The sequence below is a fragment of the Linepithema humile genome, chromosome 7 (assembly GCF_040581485.1).
Source record: "Linepithema humile isolate Giens D197 chromosome 7, Lhum_UNIL_v1.0, whole genome shotgun sequence".
NCBI lineage: Eukaryota > Metazoa > Arthropoda > Insecta > Hymenoptera > Formicidae > Linepithema > Linepithema humile.
Genome location: NC_090134.1, coordinates 5,567,997 through 5,590,618, shown reverse-complemented (window position 1 = coordinate 5,590,618; position 22,622 = coordinate 5,567,997). Strand labels below are relative to the sequence as shown.

Below are 22,622 nucleotides of genomic sequence, written 5' to 3'. Positions count from 1 at the left end.
CACGACAAAATACGCGAAACACACACACACACGCACACACGTACATAATGTGTACGTATATGTATATACATGTAGTGTGCTCGGGCGAGATATAGTCTACTTGAAATGCGGCCGGCGTTCGCGTCTACTTCCGATCCATCTGGCTCAAGACGGGCGACAAATCGAGTTACCGCCCGAGACCCAAGACCAAAGAGCCTTGGCAGTCTTCCTTTCCTTCCTTCCTTCCTTCCTATGCTCTTCCGACGCGCTCCGCGACTTCTCTTTCCTCCCTTATCTCTCTCTCCATCGGTTACTCCATTCCCGCTCTGTATTCTTCTTCACTCCTCTTCTAACCTCGCCGCAGTTATTGGTTTCTTTTCTTTACTCGGTTGGCCAGTATAACCGACCCTTCGCCGCCAAGGATACTTGGCTTTCAGGCCGTTTCAGCAGATCAGGGAGAGAAGGGGAGAGAGCAGAATGCGAGAATAGGAGAAAGAGAGAATCCCGCTGGAGCATAGTACCGCGCTAACCCTGTTTAGTGTCCGAGATCGCGAGTAAAACGACTTGCCAGCTCGTTAGACGCCGCCGAGCACTATTCGCCGAGCCGCGCCACCGAGTTTCCACTAGTGGCGATATCACGTTTCGCGAAAATAACGCCTTTCCTCGGATTAACTTCTCGAATCCACCGCGCCGCCGGTGTCTCATGCCCGTCTCGTTCTGCTACCTCGGTCGATCACCTACCGTAGAGTCTGTCGGGTTACGAGAGGAAAAAGGGGAACGTTCGTGCAGTTAACGCGCTGCTCATTGAATACGTGCGGAGATAGATAAAGATTGACCGTCACTGTGTCAAGAAGGAAAAACGCTCGAAAGTAACCGTCTCGGCATACTTTGTGGAACGCTCACACCAATTTTTATTGTAATTTGCATCCATTTTAAAGTTCAAACTACAAAATTGAAACTACATCTATTTCTTGACACTGTTATTTAGCGCATTTCCTATTATTCTAAGCAGTAAATTCAAAAATTTAATATTAAGGAATAAGAATTTAATCAACTTAATAAATAATATGTAAAATTGTTGGAAAGAAATTATTGATACATCGCATCTTTGTGATGTTTTTAACTGTATCTCCTAAAAATTTGTGTACCTACATATAGTATTTTTGGCACATAAGTAAAATTTTCTATTTTATTTACGTTTTCGAACATGTTACAATATATTTTAATATAAACTTATACATGACTGGTATTTAGTAATTAATATTTTTTGTATAATAAGATATCAATATATGAGTTTATAAAATAATAATTATTTTATAAACTCTACGCATATTTTCGTATGGTACGATAATACATAAATTAAATTGAAATGAAATATCTCATAAATGTTCTAAATAGCGAGCTTTAGAAGCCGATTTACATCGTTCGAGGTTTGTTGTCATTTTTTGTAGTCTACAATGCTCCGCGTATTGTGTTTATATCTACGCACGCTATAACCTTAGTACCATTCGCGCGCCGACACTCGGACGGAGCAGATGGCAATAAGAATTGTCTACGTTACAAGAGTTATCCTACGTTATTAATTTAGAATACTATCGTGACAAATATTACAAGATTATTTCTCACTGATAACCGCCGATTCAAAATTTGCTCGATTAATCAGTTCTCGCGCGACTCAGTTATTTTATTCCGCGGATATACATATACCTTTAATTTAATTTGTATATTATATTTATGTTGAAATCTATATTAAAATAGTAAAATCACTGTTAATTGTTACTAAACGATTTAAAAAGCAAAGATATACTATTTATCATGCGCGGAAAACTTTTGAAAGTAGTTTCAGCGTAGCATAGTCACGACATGTCTGCTCAGTTTACTGCGCATTTTTCGAATTCCTTTCGTCACCGTTGCCTGCTTCAGACACCGAGTGTCGAGCAGATCCGTGCGATCGTGCTTTTATTTGAGTTATTTCTTTGTCCTCAGTTGACAAAGTTCGCGGCGCGATTGCGATTAATGTCGGTAGTGCCGTACAGAGAGTTGCGCGATCGTAATTTTTGCGAGTGTTATGCTACTGAGGAGCAGCCATGCATTACTGAGAGGAGGAGGAGGCCTAGGAAATATCGGGTGCCGGCGGAGCAACCGAAGGGTAAATATTTTATCATTTACTTATTATATATTACTTGTGAAATGTATAAAACTATTATTTATTTTTACGATGCATTAAGAAATATTTTCAATATATTTAATATTTAAATATTTTCTATAAAAATTCGATTTTGTTTAATGATGTAATTTTTTATCAAAAGTATTTACTTAAGAAAAAAATACAAAACTCAATACCCAATAATTATTTCTAGAATATTAATTATTTCGAACATTATTATAATTAGAATATATTTGTATTTTACAGATTATCAACGTTGAGCAATAACTCCGCTGCTACGCATCATGTATCGGTGAGTTAAGATTATTTTTATTTTAATATTCAAGTAATAATCTATGAAATAGGTTAAAATAATTGAAAATTGAGATTGAAAGTATGTCAGAATATTGTAAATAGATAAAATATTTTATGAATCCATTATTTAAAAATGAATAAGCTAGAACAGATTGATGCTTGAATATTTAATTCTGAAACGTATTATTGTTTTATCGTGCACACGAGGTTATGCGCAAAGAGTTTATAAAATAAAAATTATTATATATTCATTATTTATATTGATATCTTATTATGTGAAGGAATATTAATTATATATGAAATATCAGGCCATTCATATTAGAATATGATATTCTAAATGATATTTTAAGACAGATGATAATATATTAACAGAATTTAGAACGACAAGTGAAATATTATTTATGAGAATAGATTAGAGAATAATACTTTATAATACTTGGTTATTTGATATAAATATCAATCTTTTTGATTGACAGTTTTCTAATATTTAATATGCTATCGATCTTGCAATAATTAAACTATCTGCTTTCAATGCTTTGTTTTATGAATAGATAAGTGATAATTTTAAATTAGTAAAAATAAATATAGGACACTGCAAAATATTTTTCGTTTGATTCATATACTTTTCGAATAATTTAGATTTTTGTTTAAGTAAAAATTTGCTTTGGTTGAAATATCAAGACATGAATAGCGTTAGAATCATAAATTATTAAAACTGAAATTTGTTCACAAAAATTTGTTCACGCAAATTTTTTCACAAAAACTAATTTTTTATTGTGTAATCAAATAAAAATATCTTATTATGTGTTTAAATTTAAACAAATGTGCAAAAATTTTAATGAAAATTTAATTACCATAACATTTTTAATGTTTAATATTAGTAACACATTTAATTTTGTAAACAAATCTTCAGTAAAAATTAAGATAGCCTTATCAAGTATTATATTTTTGCGATAGAATTTTAACGTCAGCAAAATTAGAATGTTTGCGGTAGCAAAAAGTATCAGCTTGAAAAGGACTGAACACGAGATGGTAGTGGTAACCTTATTTAGCGTCCCAGGATACTAATAAAACGGCATACTGGCTTGGGCATTCCCTACGAAATTTCTCAAATTAACCTCGTGATCCCTATTCTTTGTCCACCGCTCTCCCGTGCGTTGTGTTCATTTTTCCCGTAATTCTTTCTTCTATTTTTCGCTTGCACGAACAATAACGTATCCCTTATTTATTTCTAAGCGAACGTCCATTGCACAAAGTCCCTTGTGCATTGCAAGGGCAAAATTACAAATTTCTTTAATATAAATATAATCGAGCTGTTAGCTTTCCGTATAAGTGCACCCTTTTATTTAAAGTTGAATCTTTTCTATTAAATTGTGAAATTATGAATTCACGGACTTCAGTCAAGAATATAATTGAGAGTTGGAAAAAGAAGTGCAGTATGATTTCCAATTTCCAACCTTTGTGAACTCCGTCATAATATTGAAATTGCAATTCTGTTGTTTCATATTTGTTTCCATACTTTCTATATTTCTTTTTTTATTTCTAATATATGCTGTTCAAATTGATTCAAATACCATAAATATATCTATATCATTTTTAAATAGCTCGCGAAATGACAGATAAATGGTTAACACGCATAAGTATTATACAATATATTATTACAATTCTCGGGACGCAGGAGAACGAAAAGACAAACGGGAGTGCGATCATAATCCTATTTCCCATTCCAGATTGCGAGCAAAATGAGCTTCTAGTTGAAGTACTTGCCGCGAATATCTATAGACGGGCGGTATCGCGTTTCGCGAGAATAGAGGTTCTCTTTGAATTAGACATCCGATCTCCTCTTCATTCTCTCCTTTTCCTTGTCTTATCCGGTTCTATTCGCTGGCTTCTCGCACGGGTCGATAAGAGTGTTGATGGCCAAAAGAGAGATAGAGAGAAAGACAAGTCTTTTCATGCTGGTTAACACGTGGTTCATTGAATAAAGGCTTGTCGAAGCCCGGTTTAATTTATGATGTCATTTCGAAAGTGAATATTCCTACCGAATGGAGATAAGAATACGCCGTCACGTCAGTGCTTCCTTTAGAAAGATACCGTCTGCCGCTTTATGGCCACTGCGCCATATACGGCCATTTCTCAGTGATTTGTTGGAAATTATCAGCAGGGATTATATCATGGAAATGTGCATTTGAAATAATGCTTCATGTGATAAATATAGACTATTTTAGATTTTTTATCTTTCCTTTAATCTGAGTGTGGAACAATTTAAAGATCTTTTAAAATTAAATTATTTTTTAATACAAATTTTTCTTTCTTAGAAGTAGTTCTGCGAATATATTTTTTAGAAATATTATATTTTTTGGTAAGTAATTGTCCACTCTTAAAAAAGGCATGAAAGATCGATACTCGAATGTATCGAAAAAATTGTTGACGCTTTTTCGCGACGCTGATTGGTTATCGCGATTATTCTGACAGTTTGATACTTTGAGAGCGAAGGTTATTTTGACGGTTATTTCAAATAAAAAAATTGTATTAAAATATTTAGATTTCATAATTATTAAATTACTATAATAAATGTGCGCGCGTAGCACGCGCCTGTATTGTCCCGATCGGGTGTAATCATCAGGACCCGATCACTTTTGCCTGATCAGTTCCATATCGGGACCTCATTAATATTTTTACTCGGGACCCAATCGGGTTTCTGATCGGGACCCGATCGGGTTTTTGCTCGGGACCCGATCAAGTTTCTGATCGGGACCCGATCAGAAACCCGATCAGAAACCCGATCAGAAACCCGATCGGGTCCCGATCAAAAATCCGATCGGGTTTTTTGATCGGGACTTAATCGGGGTTTTTGATGCGTAGCGCGCGTCTGTGTTGTTCTAGTTTTATAAAATTTGTATGAGATTTTTTTATTTTATCAGATTATTTATCAGCATTCTCGTTATCCCATTTTTTTCTCATATTATTTGCAACATGAAACATTGTTTAAGATCATAAATAAGCGTTGCTTTCATATTTATTCTTATTTTGTGCCATGTTCGCGTCACGCGCGACATTCCTTCCGGATTTAAAGGTAACCAGAGATGAAGAAGAATGACTGTATAATGGCTATACGTGTAGCTCATTAAATAAGATTTCAACCGGGCATATTCGGCGTTGCTTTATGGTGTAATTCCAAAAATGATCAGAGCAAAAAGAACGTAGTAAGCGCTGAACAAATAGGTTTATGCTATTTGAAAAGTCGACACATTTCAAAGCAAATCTTTTCAGCGAAACTTTACACGTGTTATGCTAATAAGAAAGTAAAGAATTCATAATAATATTATAGTATAAGAACAATTTATTTGAGAAAAATTTATATCTTATGTATGTGGCTATATCTATAAATTTCTGGTGTAATTCTGGCGAAAATTATTTCGTCAAGTTAATTTTTTTGTCAAACTGTGTATTTGTCATATGCTAATGAAATTACTGACTTTTTTGGCTAAAATATTAAGAAATATTTTGTAATTTCTACAGAAATTGCTTTAATCTTGTTAAATTTACATTAACATATTAATATATTCTATATTTTCAAAGAGATTTATACATTATAAAAAAATATCGAATTCAAAGAAATTCAAACATTTGACAGTCTCAAATAGCGATTTTCGCCGTGTAAAATGCTTTGTACTTTATGATAAAATATACATTATACGGATTAACGGGTTTCAAAGAAAATAATATTGCAAAATATCACCGGTCCGTCACACAGGCGTGATATAAAATATACGAATATATTATCCGGATCTAGAAAAGTAATAATTTCAAAGGTAATAATGTCGGGATATTAAGTTGGCGACATGGTATTCGTGAGCGCGTCGCCACTCGAGTCGAGGAGGCGAAGTCCAACTACTCATTAAAGGAGAATACTTTAAAACTAATTTCTTTAAGGCCATTTGTTCGTTAGACGTTATACTTTGGATTTCTCGCTACTCGACACCCACTTCGAAGTCAATTATTGGCGCTTGATGTCGGAGGAGACAAGACGGGGGAGAAAGAGAGAGAGAGAGAGAGGGAGGGGGGAGAGAGAGAGAGAGAGAGAGAGAAAGAGGAGAAGCGAAAAAAAGAGCTTGAGCAGGAAACTCAAGCAGGCGATACAAACCTTGTTGGGCGTTCGTGACCGTGAATAAAACGAATCGCCGGTTTGAGTTCGCCTGCGAATTTCCAAGGTCGGGTATATCACGTTCCACGGCGATGGTGTTTTCCTTCGAATTAACCCCTTCGCCTCTCGTCTTGCCTCCTTCGCGCCACGCTCACTTAACTCGCGACCGCTGCTTCTCATTCGAGACAATGGCAAGAACGAGTAACCGTTGTTTGCGCGAAAGTCAGCGACTTCCGAAAGAACTATCGCGGCAAAAAAAGAGACTCGCGCGGAATTAATGAGAACGGTATTTAACTCCGCTATGAGATCTGTGAGCTTGCAGGATTAACCGACATTTTTTTGTAACATTTATAAATATGAAAAAGAGATTAACAATTCTATTTTCTATTGCATCAAATCTGTTGCAGAAAAGATTTGTGCATATTTCGGTATTATAAATGACGGTTTTAGGGTAAAAGAACAGAAGTTCAAGTTTGATTTGTGTTTGTCTCTCTGGCAGAAACAATTTTCTAGTCATGATATATACATTTTTACGCATCGCAAAACACAGTCCAACGCATATTATCTGCCGACAGTTTCGCGGCAGGAAACCGAGGTATTATTATGCTTTCTTTGCTCATTACCGTCGTTACTGTCATCGTTTTGTTACTGGAGATGGATCCTTCTGACTGTTCATCGTATCTCTCGTGAGAGAGAGAAAGAGAGAGGAAGAGCGGGCCGACGGCCGGGCTAAGAGGCGGCAGGTCAGACTGTGTGTTTCGTTTGAAAATTTAATTTCTCTAATTAAAGTGCCGACGGGCTTTACCGGTGTGCATCTCTCGTCGTCCTTCCTCATCTTCTTCCCCCTCTTGCTTGCTGCCGCGTCCCCTTTGTGTCCCGGATGCGGGCCGCGCCTGCGGCCTAGCTTTTGCCGGAGTCACCCGTTTCATTAAGCTAATGAAAGTTTTCTTTTGAGGATGATACGCCAAACACAATTTTATTTCTCGTATCTCCGTGTCGGTGCTGTTCATACTATACCACGCGCGATGTGCCCTGCCAGACGAATGTCCATCGGATAATTAAGCGCCTAATTGCGTTTGCGAAGTGAAACCTAGCAAACAGCCGATATTTGATTTAAATCGACTATCTAATTCATTAACCGCCAATAAAATGTAACGTACATTTAGTAAATATAAAAGTCTCATAAAGATCGGAATTTTATACGATTTCTTTTATAAACTTTATTATTCGTAATAGCATTACTACTATTTTATTAATTTGCAATATTTTTCGCCGAATGTGGATGTATTCTCTAGTTTTATTTTCCGTATTATTTTCATTGAAATAGATTTCATTGAAATACTTGTATCGTTATTATTCGTAAAGAATGAATTCCTCCTTCAGATTCGATAGGTAGGCAGCTTTTTATCATTTTCCATTGTACAGCTGCACGCGTTCAGATTGCCGCCATCGATCTGGTCGACGACGCGTCGCTCTTTGAGGTGGAAAAATCAGTGTTAGCGGGAAGGTTCGAAAATGGCGGTTACGCTTACATCAAAGAGCACGGGCCTGCTCCTCGCTTCGTGGAAACTAACGCCGGCTGAATTCATTTCCATTCGATAGCCAGCCACGGCCGAATGCAAAAGCAGCTGCCGGCCATGTGGTGTGCAAACGAGGTGGATTAATCGCTTTTTCCTCCCACTCTCCCACTATTGCGATATATCGTAGTCTCGTCGCCTCATTCGCGGAGAGTCGCAGTATCTCTGCGAAATTTCATTTTGGCAAGATTTTTTTTGCGGCGCGCCCTATTTTTTTTTGTTTGCCTTCCGAGCTCGTCGACCGCCGCGTATATTACAAAAGCATTTTTTTCGCAATATAAAACAAAATTCATAATGCAATAGAAATAGAAATATAAAGAAATAGCGTTGAGAAGCTTGATATTGGATTAACAGTTATTGTATTAATAATACCAGTAACAAGTAGTATTTTTTGCTGTATTTTTTTCTCACTTTTTACAATATTAGCATTTTTAGCACTCCGCTGACTTTGATTTATGTCCTTTAATTGGAGATAAGGAAAAGAAGTGAAACGTAATTTGCTTCGTTCTTTCGCAAGGGCGCAACAACTCGATGATCGTTAAGGCGTTATCATCGGTCGAAGGGGTTCACCGGCGACGGTCCGTATTATGTTCCGCGATCCGGTATTGCGATCCGGTTACCGCTTAAGATTACGTCGTCCGCACCGTTGAGCCGCGCCTCCGCTGCGTGTCCCGTGCGCGCGGATTTCCGCCGACATGATTTATGGTGGAAAAGGCGCTTCCCATCCGCGCAGCATCGCGCTATGCGCTTGGCCTCCCCAGAGACGGCGTATTCTGCGGGCACGACCTGTTTTCGTTAGTCAGGGAAGTGGTTTAATTATTAACTATGTCGTAAACTCCCGCGCGGCGCGAGCTTCCCGATTTTCCGCTCCGATGTGTGTCTTTTTAATCTATTTTTATTTGCGGGTTTCAGATTGTTTTATTTACGTGTGTTACGCCGTTTCAATTTAATTACGCTAACCTCGTAAGTAATTATTACTTAAATATAACTAATACTTGAAATAACCTAGATCCAGTCTGACATGAGTTTCTCGTTATCAACGCAGCTTATTAACACGCAAGTTGATGTTGTCAAAGATACATTTAATTGCGTGACTTCAATTAATTAGTTAACTTTAAACAATAAATGTTGCAGATTAATTTAACTTTGGAAACATAAACATTTATGATGCAAGAGTTTTAATAATTTTTCTGTTCTCTATAATTTCTAAGATTTGCAAGCAGTTTATTCTACCTGAAACGCTCTGTGCGCTGGCTTTATCCGCAGTAATCAAATTTTCTCAAAATGTTACGGCGCTACGAAAGCCGGCATTAAGATAATTAATCTGCAACGAACACATTCAAGCGTATTAGGTCGCATTAGGGTAATAGATATTTCTCCGTAAGCTAAATGTTGCGCTTTCAAGACTGCTTCGGGACTGTCGTCCCTTTCTCCATCTTTCGCTCATATTAATTTGCCAGCTTTTACACAAACCCTCCTTTTCAGAAAGTACCTTTCAAAATCATTTTCAAGGCCTTTCTTTGTCAACAGCCAAATCTAATCTTTTCTCAACTGTTTTCAAACGTTTGTAAAGAACATTTTTGGGATTTTTTGATGGATTATTTTGTGATTTAAAAGTTTCGGATTATAATTATGCGAGGAACATTGACAACAAAGAAAAAATTTGCAGAGTTCGCTCTTTGATCAAACAAACGATTTCTTATATCTCACGATCGCGATTTAGTCCTTTATCCTAGCATGCTAGCTTACACTGTAACCAAAGTTACACCGAACTTGCGCAACTCATTGTGCAACTTGGCTCGGAAGCGTTACAATGACGGTGTGCGATCGATTGTCATCGCGGGGTGCCCGGTCCTTGCAAGCTCTCCGGGCGTGCTTATTAAAGTCACCGATTAACGGCGTGTCGGACACGGCGCTCTACATGAAGGCTGGGGCTTTGTCCGTTTCCACGTTAATCGAGCATAACATTGTGGATTCGGTGTTGGTAATACCGTACGTAGCAACGTAGATGAATATAGTCCGTTTCGCTTAAACGGATGTAACGTCAGGTCGGAAGCACAGTGGCGCAATGCGCGCACATATGCTATATTCCTTTGCTCGAGATACGGTATGAACTGCATGTCGGATTTCAATGGTCTCATTGTATGTTGGAAAATAAGGTTTTTACATTATTAAAAATAAAAATTAGAATTAATTAATAGTGGAGATAAAGGAGAACTTTTGTATATTATGAGAGTAAAAATATGGTCAGTTTTTTGTAATCTTATTTGCATAAAAATTATATAAAACATAAATTATTTTTGTGAATGATACGAATTTTGTTACTTTTTTCTTATGCAAATTTGACATATTTTGTCCTAACTTTTCTACATATATTTGTTTTAATAATACAATTATCACTCATTTTTTTGACAAGAATCATTATTTGAAGAATTATTTTTTAACAATTGGAAATTCTCCGTTGAATATAGTGCTATTTACGTTTACGTCACATTCTTCATAAATGTCAACTGGCGAAACTGTTGATGCAGCAACAGTTTCTTGCATCGAAACCCAGCGCGTCGTTTAAAACCAACTTGCGAGATGCAGTAGCTACAAGAACGTTGTCGTTAAGTCACTAGTGAATTCCATCCTGTCACGGTTCATTGACATTCACGTCGCATTCCGCGGGAAGTGTAAGCGAGTTTAACTGCGGCAGACGGGTATGGGCGAGAGAAAAAAAAGAGAATGAAAAAAACAGAAAAGAGGAGAAATCGCGCGTACGGTGATGGATCGACACGATTCGCGACGTCGCAACGACGACGATTTTGCGCTCTTTATTTCCGTTCTCGCGAGTTAGAACTCACTGCCATCTCTTTATGACAGCCTTGTCAATAGCACTTCCGATGCGTGACGCGAAATAAAACGTAATCCCGCAAAAAAAAAAAAAAAAAATTCCAGGTGCGCAAGCATATGCTAATAAGATAATCGACCATTATTTAGAACTTTATTTTCAATGAAGGATGTTAGGATCTTTGAAAGAGTTTAAAAGTAATGCTTGTAATTTTGTTAACTTTGTCAGTTATGTGTTAACTATTTTTACATTACTTTGTTTACTTTTTTAATATTTTTATATTTACGTAATCTTTTGCTATACGCAATATTATATTATTTTTTCGGAACCGTGTATTGTGAGGATAGTTTAGAAAATGTGAAATATATTCTTTTCCTCGCGCTATCTGGTACATTTTTCGTGCATTTACGAGTAATGAGCCACCGTAGTCAGAGATTTGCGGATTTTCCATCATCCGTCGCTCCACTTCCGTTCTGCGGTGGCAGTGGGCAAATCAGGGAAGCTCGTTGTGGCGAGCCTGGTAACGACGAAATACCGTTTGACCTTTCTCTTACCGCTGAGTACCGATCTTGTAATCCCGGGTGACGCGACCCTACGGAATATTTTATCAGACTGCGCGAATGCACCTGCTGCCCTTTCGTAGTACAGCGAGAACTCTCTTACCTGCGACAGGGAGCAAGTCTTGTTGTTCACGTCTCTTCGACGCCATTGCTTTCTTCCGCCACGAAGTCCGTTGTTTGTCTTTCGCTTTGACGGATGACGGTTAATGGGCCGATTCATTTCAGCCACGATTAGCGGCCCATGACGAAGAGGGTTGTTGCGGCAAACTTACCCTTCTCTATTCTATCTCCATGTCTTTCTTCTCCTTCGCTCTATCTCTTTTTATTTATTTTCCCCAATGAGTTAATTCATCGCGCGCGCCGAAAGATACCTCTTAATTTGATGATCGAACGGCTTGATTGTCCGTGGGATCTCGCGCCACGAGAGAGCAAGAACGATGATACCCAATATGGATGGGACTCAGTGTCACTATTATTATTTATAAGCTAACGATATCGCGCCCGTGTGATCGATCATACGGGTAAATAATCCCAAGTTTCCAGTCGCCGCGCACGCCGTGACGTCAATCACTCATGGGAACTTCTTATTGTTTCATGCCGCGGCAATAATACACCCGTCGCCTTATCGCTCCGCCGCATCGATCACCCACCTTCGCCGAGCCACTCCATCCGCGCACATCGAATTTCAAAATTGTTCGGTACACATCGTTACAATAACGACCCGGCATCGTTTCCACTCTGTTTCCCTCGGGCTGCCGTTTCTCGTTTCCACCGTACCGAATTGCACACCAGTGTGCCATCACCTTTATTACGTTGCGTCACAGTCGGTGATTACGATAGGATGAAGGTAGATATTTACCGAGTAACAGTAATCGCGCTTGAAATCAATTTTTTCGAACTGTATTGCATGTCTATATCCTTTGTTTTAAAATCTGTTATTGTTTGTACTGTCGTGTAATATGATTCGCATCAAAGTGCAACAGTAAAATAAAAGTTAGTAACCGAAAAATAATAGGGAAAAGAGAAAATGGATTAGTTTCAAATTTGATTCAAGCTGAATCCAGATCGAGTCGACTATAACTAAAATTTGTATAATTCTTAGTCAACTTGCTAATTTTTCTGTTATCGAATATATTTATATAAGTAATATTTTTTGGAGTTAAAAATAATTTTGAAACGTTGGTCGTCGAAACTGACTCTCAGTATTTTCTTTAGCGAGTCATTCTTGCGCGCTCGCTTTTCTCTTGCTTTTGCACGTAGAGGATGGGAATGGGGCTGCTCTCAGGGGGCTCCTAGAGCATAATAAATGTCCGTCTATCTGGCCATCTCTTATTGCGTCTCGGCGATATGGTGTAAAGAAATAAAGTGAGAAAGGGTCCGATGGCAAAAGGGTGGCAGTGAGTTTCGCGTAGAAAGGCGCGCGAGATAAGACGCACGAGGAGACAGGCGCTTATATGCAGCGCGTGACGTAGATTGTGGGAAAGAGGATAAAGGGAAAGGTCATTGAAAAAAGCGACGGCAGAGAAACCTATTTTGCGTCAAAGTTCCTTTGAAAGAGAAATTTTTGGCGCCACCGGATGATCGTAATGCTCGTGATTCTTGTCGCAATCAGTCTTGAATTTTCATATTATTACATACATTGAGTCGTATATTTTGTAGGGAAAAAAAAAAAAAAAAAATCAGCACATACTCTGAGTAGAGACTACAGTAACTCGATAACGCGCACTCTTTGTCGTCCAGTAGGTGTAAAACGATGCTTACGGCGAATCGGAGAAAAAGGTCGGTAGTATCAATAAGGTGCAAGATGGTGAGAGAACGCGGAAAGAGAGATAAAAGCGCCGCACTTATTGCTAAATCATGAACGAGTGGCGAAGCAGTAAGGCGACGCGACGGTCTTTTTATGACGACGCAAAAAGGCGCGGAAAATGGTCACGTAAGTCCAGGAGGGACACGGATATATATAAAAAGGATGCATGAGAGGCGGAGGAGAGAGAGAGAAAGAGAGATAAAAGCGGAAAAATAACGCGGACGATAGTAATCCGGTGCTGGTTAAATGTTCGCGTTCGCGAGCGAATTAGCAAAGTCCGCGCGCAAAGTTAATGAAAATATGGAGTTGCTGTAGTGGAGAGCAAAAAGTGGCAAAAAAGAAAGGAAGGAAAATTTTATTGTGTTCTGTATATATTGTATAATATGCTACAACCGGAACTAATATGCAACAGAAATAAAGCACGGAAGCATAATTAGATAAGAGCGGTAATAAAAAATAGGTCATAAATTTATTACTCGAGAAAAAGATCCTAAAAAAACGTTTATTGTTTTAGATATTTCTCAGTTTCTAGAAAATGTAATGTCAAAGGTTTTTTGAAAATTGTTACTGATTCAGCGTCGACAATTTTCTCCTCAATAGATCATGAGATTTAAAAATAACATGGAAAAATACAGTAGCGAGACGGTGAATAAACGCGAGGAAATGCAGGGATTTTGGTAATGTTGCAAGGTACATTGGTAAAGCCGGCATTCGAATGTCGTTAACTGCGGCAAAGGATTGCGCAGACGTGCAATCGTGTATGCGGAGTTGCAAGAGGCCAAGAGACGGAAAATCACGTAAACGGATCCGGACAAATCGCGGGGAATGTGAGGAAAATGCGAAGTGAACCGGAACGGCGAACTAAGGGGATGATGATAATACTTGTAAGCTTATAAAGTGGCACGCGCGGCAGCCGGGTTGCCGGGCGAAGGGCCGCTTTTATTGCGGCTAAAAATCGATGGCGCCCCGCTCGCGGCAGATAAGAGAAAAGCGAAAGATAAACACGGCCAACGGGCGGAGACATAATAAAAGTAAGACAATGTAAGTCGGGAAACAGGACTAGATAAAAGAACAAAAGTTTGACTTGAAAACTCCTCATAACGCGGCGGTTGTCATATCTCTTGCTCGTTGCATTGTGTTGTTGCACTTGATGCAATTGTGTTGAATACAAATGTGGATCTTTACGAATTATATTATATCCGAGTTGAAACATGTAAAATAAAATAAATATTAAATGGAAGGCAGGATCGGACGTAAAAATAGCAAAAGGAGGCATCGCATTAACATAAATTACAATAATGAAAAAAATATGTTGCGAAGTAGGCACGTCGCGGAAGAAGCGAAAGATGCGCCGTCATGCAAAAATGATAAAAATCGATGAGGGTTCTTTATGTAAAAATAAGAATAGCGTTACGGTCGTTAGCGTTGACGCGAAACGCGAGATGGCAGTCGAGTATTGTTAAAGTATTAAAAAAAGAACAGATAAGAGATTATATAGAAGATATAAAGAACCTCCTTTGAAAGAAAGGAGAGTACGTCCCAAGGTAAGACGTTGAGATAAAATAATGCAGGGAAGAGGGAAAAAAGCGGCGTGAAAACTGAAGCGAGGGATAAAGTAGACGGAAATGTGATGAGAGACTCCGAGTTTTTAAGGAACGAAGTGTTATCTTATAGATATACTTCGCTCTTCGAGCAGCACTAGCAAAATGGTACATCGAAAGATCAGTAATGCACCAAAAAGTTTATCTCCGCCAGCTTTTCGCGTCCACTCCGTTTTTGGCGTCTCTTTCGCTTTTTCACGGCAGGAAATGATCGAAGTTTTTACGAGTGATTTCTCTGGCAACGCAATCTTGAATGCATAGTGATTTTAAGATAAGAAATTATTATAATACTCGCGATCGTGAATGTCTTTTAAAAGATATCTTGAAATTGTTACAACGAAAACCCCTTTACAATTTTAATGCGAGAAGTTAATCCATTTTCTCATAGATTACACAGCATCCGTCTGAAACAATAAACAAGAGAGCGCGAAAGTTGGGCGCGAGGTAGAGCGGATAGAATATAAAAGCGCGGGGAGGGTGACGCGGGATAGCGAACGTAAAGATGAATAAGTTGGTGAAAAATAAAATGGCCGAGGCGACGCATCCCAGCGAGAGAAACGAGTCATCTTCTCGAGAAGGAACGGGCGGTCTTGACGGCGTTCCGCTTTAAAGATAACGAAGCGAGTTCTTCGCGGAACAAAGCTTGGTAACCGCCGCCGTCGTCGCGGCGGTCGCGAAGTGTTTGCCGAGACCGTCTCCAGCAGTGCGACAGGAGCGACAGGTGGCTCCGTGTGCCCGCTTTTTCACCTCTTTTCTCCCTTCACCCCTTTCTCTCTCTCTCTCTCTCTCTCTCTCTCTCTCTCTCTCTCTGCCGTTTCTCCATCCGTCATCCCCTCCCAATTCCACCCCCGAGCTCGCTCGCGCCGTTGGCACTTGCTCGGGGGTGTGATTTAAAGTGTAAACTTAAATATTCCAGTTGGTACCTTCGTGCAAATAGATTCGATATTAATGGAGCTTCAGCACCTGAGAAAGAGAAAGATTGAGGATATTCAAATGTCCGCCGTAGAAAATTCTTATAATGAATCGTGCCACCTCGTTTAATATACTTGTATATAATTAAAATAAAAATGAACAAATGGTATCAATGTTTTATTGAATTAAAGTAAAAAATCGATATCATAAGTGTAACAAAAAGTTAGAAGCTCAAATGCAATGATTCGGAAAAATTCGACGTTATTTATATCCGTATAAAGTATGGAGGAAACAAAGTAATCTTCACCGGACAATTTTTGTAGTTATCTCATCCAGAGCTTCATCAAAGAAATCGCAAGTAATCCCCTCGAACGACGCGCAAGACATTTCGATCTGACTTTTTCGCCCTCTTTTTCCATTTTAGGACGATTGATTTATAGATAGGTGAATGACGACACGGTGAAATGTCTCGGCTCAAAATAATTATCGATTTGCTCTTATCGAATTTGAACTTACCTGCTCTGTATACGTGTATAAAAAGAGGATGATTTTTCGTATTAAGGCAGATTTGAAGCATTGATACAACTCAATAGACAGCTTTCCTCGGCTTTCTTTTGATACTATAATCCATTTAATTTTACGATAAAAAGGATAAAAAGTTTAGAGATCTTTTATACGTAATATCTTTTTGTATCTAAATAAGTATTTCAAATATCATTTCTGCATCAATTTGACAAGCGGTATAACAAAATTTAATAGAATAGTCATATATTTTTACATCTTAATTAATATATATATATGGGGAGTAGAGGAGAGGACTTGAAATAATAAAACATACCATCGTATATTAGAGAAAAATAAAGGAAGCTTTATTCTTTACATACCATAGCAGGCGATACGAGTCGGCCGCGCGTCGCCGACGAACGTCGACGTAAACGCGCGCGTCACCGACGACGCAGAGATATAAACGAATATCGGTAGGAAGATCGGGCCGGTAGGGGGTCTCGGGGTACACGGTAAGGTCAGTAAGAAGGGGTCCTTGTCGTTTTCGCGCGGGGTTGTATGATACACACACCGTTTTCTTTCTCGTCGTCGCTCTCCCTTCGCCTCCTCGTCTCCACCTCCTCCGTCGTCCTCGTTTTCTTCAGGTCACGCCAAGATCGCCGCCAGTTTGTGCAGATTAGTTATGGTCGTCGCGTCGCCCGGCTGCAACCTGAGTGCCTCCTTATAAGCCGCGGCGGCCTGCTTGTACTTGCCGTTCAGGTGTAGGATCGCGCCGAGATTCGTGTGGCTGCGGGCTTCGTGCGGCCTCAGACTGGCCGCGTGTCGGTACCAGATCTCGGCTTCTTCGCGACGATCGGCCTGCCTCAGCGCCGAGGCCGCCGCGACCGACAGCTCGTAATCGGACCGCGACAGCTCGGCCGCTCGCAGCTGCTCCTCCGCAGCCTCCACCAGTCGGCCCTGCGACGTCAGGAACAGCCCTAGAAATTTTGCAACCAGACGTTGTTGTATGCGTCGCGAGGTCGCACCATACTCAATCGTTTATATAAATCGTATCGTTACTGTTACTGTTACTGTTAATTAAATCGCTTAATCGATTATTAACAAATCTATCAATTATCTATTTAATGCGTTACAGATTTGTTGATTTATTCAATAATTTATTATATTGATTCTTAATTAAATAGATAAATCGCGTTTATATAGATATATTTGATAGATTGAAAAGTTCTTTCGAAACTTCATTGAAAGGTTTCCGGTTTAAGTAAGAAACTTTGAGAGAATAATATGAAATTAAAGAATGCAAATACTATAAGAGTATTCATTCACAAGAATATTTTTGAGGGAAACTCAATGAAACACGCGCGCGAACAACCTTTTTTAAAAAAATGAGAAGATAAAAATTTAAGGCACTCGATGTGTCTTTGCCTTACAAAATTACAGATTTTATTTATTATTAACCAATTAAATAAAAATAGAATGTCTAATTTTACAAAATACGTTTTATATATCAATGATTAATGTTCCATTGAATAAGAAAGAGATTTGTGATAGATTGCGCGCGGCAAGCTCGTCTCTATATCTCGATGACAATTAACGCGCCCGACGTTGCTGCGTTTCTCCGGAATTTTAATACTCGTCGATCCACTCCCTCTGCATTTCAATTCATTTTCGTAGTATTCGTCCTTCTTTTTGATTAGAGTGTCTGTCTCCCTTTTTCATAGATTTATCATCCCGCAGGAAATATTACAGCGGTATTTATAGCGGCTCGACGAATCGGCGATCCTCTTATCTCCTCCTCCTATTAAGCGACTCTTCGAATTCTTCTTTGATTTTCTCTCGACGCAATCCTATGCCCCTCCCTTTCTCTGCATTCGAAGGGAGCTTCGAGGACTTCTTTTCAAAACGGATTCGGGAATCGAGAATCAATTATACCGTTGTTACAATGGGGTCTCGGCTGCGGCGACCGGCATTGAGCGTGGGAGTTTGCGTTCGATCGGCGCAAAGGCAGGGAGGGGGGGGGGTGCTTAAGAGAGCGTATTTCATTGCTTTAATAATGAACGAGGATCCCTTATCACCGCCGGCGAGGACTACAAATACGGGCATTAGATATTTAAATTACGACGCGGTCGAGAGACAGAAGGCGAATCTTCGGCAAGCGGGTAGCAGAGGGGAGGGATGATGATGGAAAAACGAGATGGGGTAATCGGAGCCGTCTACTGTTGAATTCCGGACGACGACGATGACGACAACGGCGCTTTTCCGCGATCGCAATTAAAGGATCTTTCGGTCGCGTCTTACCGTAATGATGGTGCACGCTAGGATCGTCCGGCGCCAATCTGCGAGCCCTCAGGAACCATCTCTCCGCTTCCAGGACGCGGCTCGACTAAAGAGAGAGAAAGCAGAGGCGACTTGTGAGCCACCGCGAACTCGATAGCCCTGTCTGTCCCCCCTCCCCCTGGCGGTTGTTACCGGTTGAGGAGCTTGTTCTATTACATTGAACAATATTTTTGAATATATTATATCCGTTGGATTGTGCCGTGCTGAATATAAATGTATCTCGAAAATAATACAAATACTAGATATTAAAAAAAAAAAAATAGAATTTCTAAAGTTATAGTAAACAAAATTTTTGAATCTTCTTTTTATTGTAGAAATACGTCGCATTTTTGCTGACAGTTTTGATGCAATATGCGATGCTCACTCACAAAGTCGAGTGCCACAGAAAAAAACAATATCTGATATGAAAACCAGAAAAATAGATTTATATTCAGCGCTGAATTTCTAAAAAAAAAAAGAATCTTGTTTGGTTCTCTAAAAACCGGCTTTGTTTTGTGGCAAAACTTTGTTATCCATTGTTATTTATTTGAGACCGGAATGGTCGATATTTGATGCAAAATATATAGTTTGAAAGATGCAAGCCGGGAGGAGTGGGGACTTTGTATTGAGCCAAACATCCTTATATTGCGCGTTGCATTGCATATCGCGGTGAAAGTTTCTCAAGTAGTAACGGTCGATATGTAGTCAGACTTGGTCAGACTCGGAAAGTAGATCGCGATAAAATGAAACAGAGCGTCGATGGCAGACGGCGGCGATCTAAAAGTAAAGCGGCAGCTACTTACGTTCCGTGCCAAAAGTTTCCCGTAAGTGATGTGGGCCGGCACATGGTCAGGCTGGCTGGCCAAACTCGCTTGGAACCACCTCTCAGCTTCCGCATATTGCTGCAGCCTGGACAGTGTCTCGCCTAGCAGATTGTACACGCTCTGGAAAGAAAAAGCAGACGGGTCCTTTGGCGTAATTTGTTCCGCTATCACTGAGGAAGTTGAAGGATGTAAGTCCTACGCAGGATGTTCCGAATTACCCTCATTTTCTCTCATCTACTTGAATTCTTTGACCAACTTGGAGTCGACTTTTCCTTCACGAAAATTTGATTACATTTCCATTCAGAACTGTTAAACGTGCAACTTTAAATATCGTTGTAATTAACACCGTAATTAGATCTCTTTTCAAGTGAGGTCCATTTATATTTAAATGAAGAGCGAGGTTTTGCTATCCATTTGCACCGCCGAAGCTTAATACGGGAAAATCCCGAGATTTTTCGGTAATTTATGTTATTACAAATTTAGGTTACTATACTTTTTTTCTCGCGGGATTTAAAGAATCGTATATTTAGGGCTTAATCTCTCCATTTTGCTTCAAGCTACTTAAATATGCAAATACCGGTTAAAGAATGTACGAAGCGCGAACGATGTGTTCGAAAAACACGAGTCTAACAACCAGGGGGATGTGTTTATGAGAAAATCACGTGTGGATCGAAGCACGAGAAGGTTCGTTAGCGTGCGCTGGGCGAAAATTATGCTAATAAATTCAACAACTAATAAATTTGCCGGCAACTAATTCACAAAGCGTAACAAATTGCCGCGATATACACGGACGCGTGTATGTGTTTTAATACGCGTTACAATATAATAATAAGCTCTTAATTACCTTCAATTTAGAAAATGTGATTGCAAGCGGCATAACGTTGAAGCGCGCCGCTGTTGCTTAATTAATTATGCTTCAATATGAGGGATCATATCCGAAATTTCCATCTCGTCGATAGATAAACCCACGATGTGGCGTTTTGACGCGTACGGTAAATAAGCAAGGAAGGCAGGGGGAGGATAATTGATTCTAAAAGTAATCCCCGAAGAGCCTTTTAATTTTCTGTGCAAACGATTACCACTGATAATTAAATTATCTCTGAAAAGCCAAGCGCACGTGTGCATATGCAATCCTTTAATTGTTAAAAGATTCAAAGAGACAAGAAATCGACGGACGTATACCAGAAAAACATTATAGAATATGAACAAAATATGATCGGAATCAATTTTTGTGGAATAAAAATTAATTATTGTGTTTGCTACTCGACGTATAAATATTTGATATTTTAGAAACGAATTTCGATAAGTAATACTTACAGATTATCAGAGATTGATTATCTTTGAGAAAGAATCGATTCTCCAAAGTTGATAAAATAGCGAGGCTATTTCCACTTTTTTTTTCTGGAACACTCCGTCTACGTACACATACAAAAAGGAGTAACAAAAGCGATCGGGAGTGTCACGAGGCGACTAACATAGAAAACCTTCTTCCCAAGCACACATGAGAGAGCGCAGCTCGCGTCTTGAAGTTGTAGTAGGCTAAAACTTTTATGATTTTGTTCGAGGTGAGCCCGCGAGCTGAGTCGGGAGCGACCGAAGTCTTTCACACGCGGAGAAGACAAATGGCGGGGTGAGAACGAGAGACAGGAAAAGAACGACCTCGAATATCCCCGACTCAGTCGTCAGACTCGATTGCCTCGTGATTCAATGGATCCCGCGGTTTTCTCACCGCCGTAGAAATATCAGGCGGGGAATTGCCGCCACACGATTTCATGTGTGACGATGTGTAACGATCGGTAGCTCCAGAGAAATCGAATATTATTAATTGATATTTTTATTTGTAACACGTTTGTATCACATTAATAAAATATCGGTCATTTTTAATTAGGCAAACAAATTTGCGCATGAAAATACCGTTGAAATTTGAGATTTTGTAGAAAGTAATTTTATTTTTACAAAATCATACATCATAATCATACATATTATTTCATCACGAAAATTCTGTCATGAATTGCAGAATGGCATAACAATTACATTACGCAGAATAGCGGTATACGCATAATGAATAAAAATGAGTCAAAGTAAAATCCTGATATGAACCAGCTTTTGCATAATTATTTTAGCATAATTATTTAGTGAGACTTCATTTTTCTTCTTCCTACGCATTATTTTGGAGGTATCTCATTTCGAGTGTGACATTCATGTCTGCTTTCACAGTTCGCGCGCGGCATACATGTCGCGCACTTCGGCGCGTGATTATACTCGCGACGAATGTTGCCGCTTTGTGATATCGCGATCATTACTTTTTCACTCGTGCGGAAAAAATGCGCGTCGACGTTTGAATGGGAAACGTGACAAGTCGCGCGAGGCACGCACGGAGTGCCACTGCATCGCGTCAAAGAATGCACACCGGTAAAGTCACGCGCGCAAAGCAACCGGCGACTCTGCGCGCTGCATTGTTCTGAGTCATTATTCACTTGGACTACTTTTCAAGGATGTTGCACGTACTTGCTTAGATGTAATGCTCACTCGAGCTCGCGGTTCACAAAGCAGCGCTTCTACCGATCGTCGCGGCTTTTATGCACCCGAGGAGATTTTCACGCTTTTCTGCGTTGAGCGGAGAAATAATGATCTCGGGTCGCATCCCATTTACCGTAATACCGCGATACCCATCTTGTAGTAACGATGTATGTTTCGAAATGCGAATATGACCTATTTTAAAGTTACCAGAAATATTTTGAGCACCGATTCTTTCACGAGTTTTCTACCATTCTTCTCTACGCTCGATCAAAATTTTTCATATTTTAGTAGTGTGTGAATTTCTTTTTAAATCAACTTTAAATTAACTTTCCGATAATGTAAAGACAACCAGATATTAATTGAAAATGCCTCATGTAGTTCTACACTTATGAAACTTAATTGCAATCGTTTCGATTCATTATAATTTTTTAAATTAAGCACTAATTAAGTTTGCATACGCGCGCTCTTTCAATTATGCATCTCATCGTTCGATGAACCATCAAATTTGCTGTAATTATAAAATATCCAGCTACTGCGTATTCATCGTGTAATTATTCCGCTGCTCTCCTATCATTCGTGTT

General features: G+C 39.2%; 1 protein-coding gene and 1 long non-coding RNA gene across 5 annotated transcripts in view; one reads left to right on the top strand and one right to left on the bottom strand.

Annotated features, from left to right (window-relative positions):
* The first annotated feature begins 1,298 nt into the window (after positions 1 to 1,298).
* The window catches only part of LOC105668428 (uncharacterized), a 144,242-nt gene continuing 122,918 nt past the window's right edge, over positions 1,299 to 22,622 (top strand). For both annotated transcript variants that reach the window (XR_010891204.1, XR_001100095.2), the window contains exons 1-2: positions 1,299 to 2,128; positions 2,393 to 2,438. This is a non-coding gene — a long non-coding RNA (uncharacterized lncRNA). The remainder of the gene's footprint in view (positions 2,129 to 2,392; positions 2,439 to 22,622) is intronic.
* The window catches only part of Tmtc2 (Transmembrane O-mannosyltransferase targeting cadherins 2), a 187,590-nt gene continuing 181,690 nt past the window's right edge, over positions 16,723 to 22,622 (bottom strand). Inside the window, exons 8-10 of one of the 3 annotated variants that reach the window (XM_067358976.1) lie at positions 19,501 to 19,641; positions 18,680 to 18,764; positions 16,723 to 17,358 (exon numbers count right to left, since the gene is read on the bottom strand). In XM_067358976.1, coding sequence (XP_067215077.1) covers positions 17,027 to 17,358; positions 18,680 to 18,764; positions 19,501 to 19,641 — 558 coding nt within the window. In that variant the 3' untranslated portion in view covers positions 16,723 to 17,026. Of the gene's footprint in view, positions 17,359 to 18,679; positions 18,868 to 19,500; positions 19,642 to 22,622 lie in introns of all 3 variants that reach the window. The other 2 variants (XR_010891199.1, XM_067358977.1) reach the window with 2 other exon arrangements.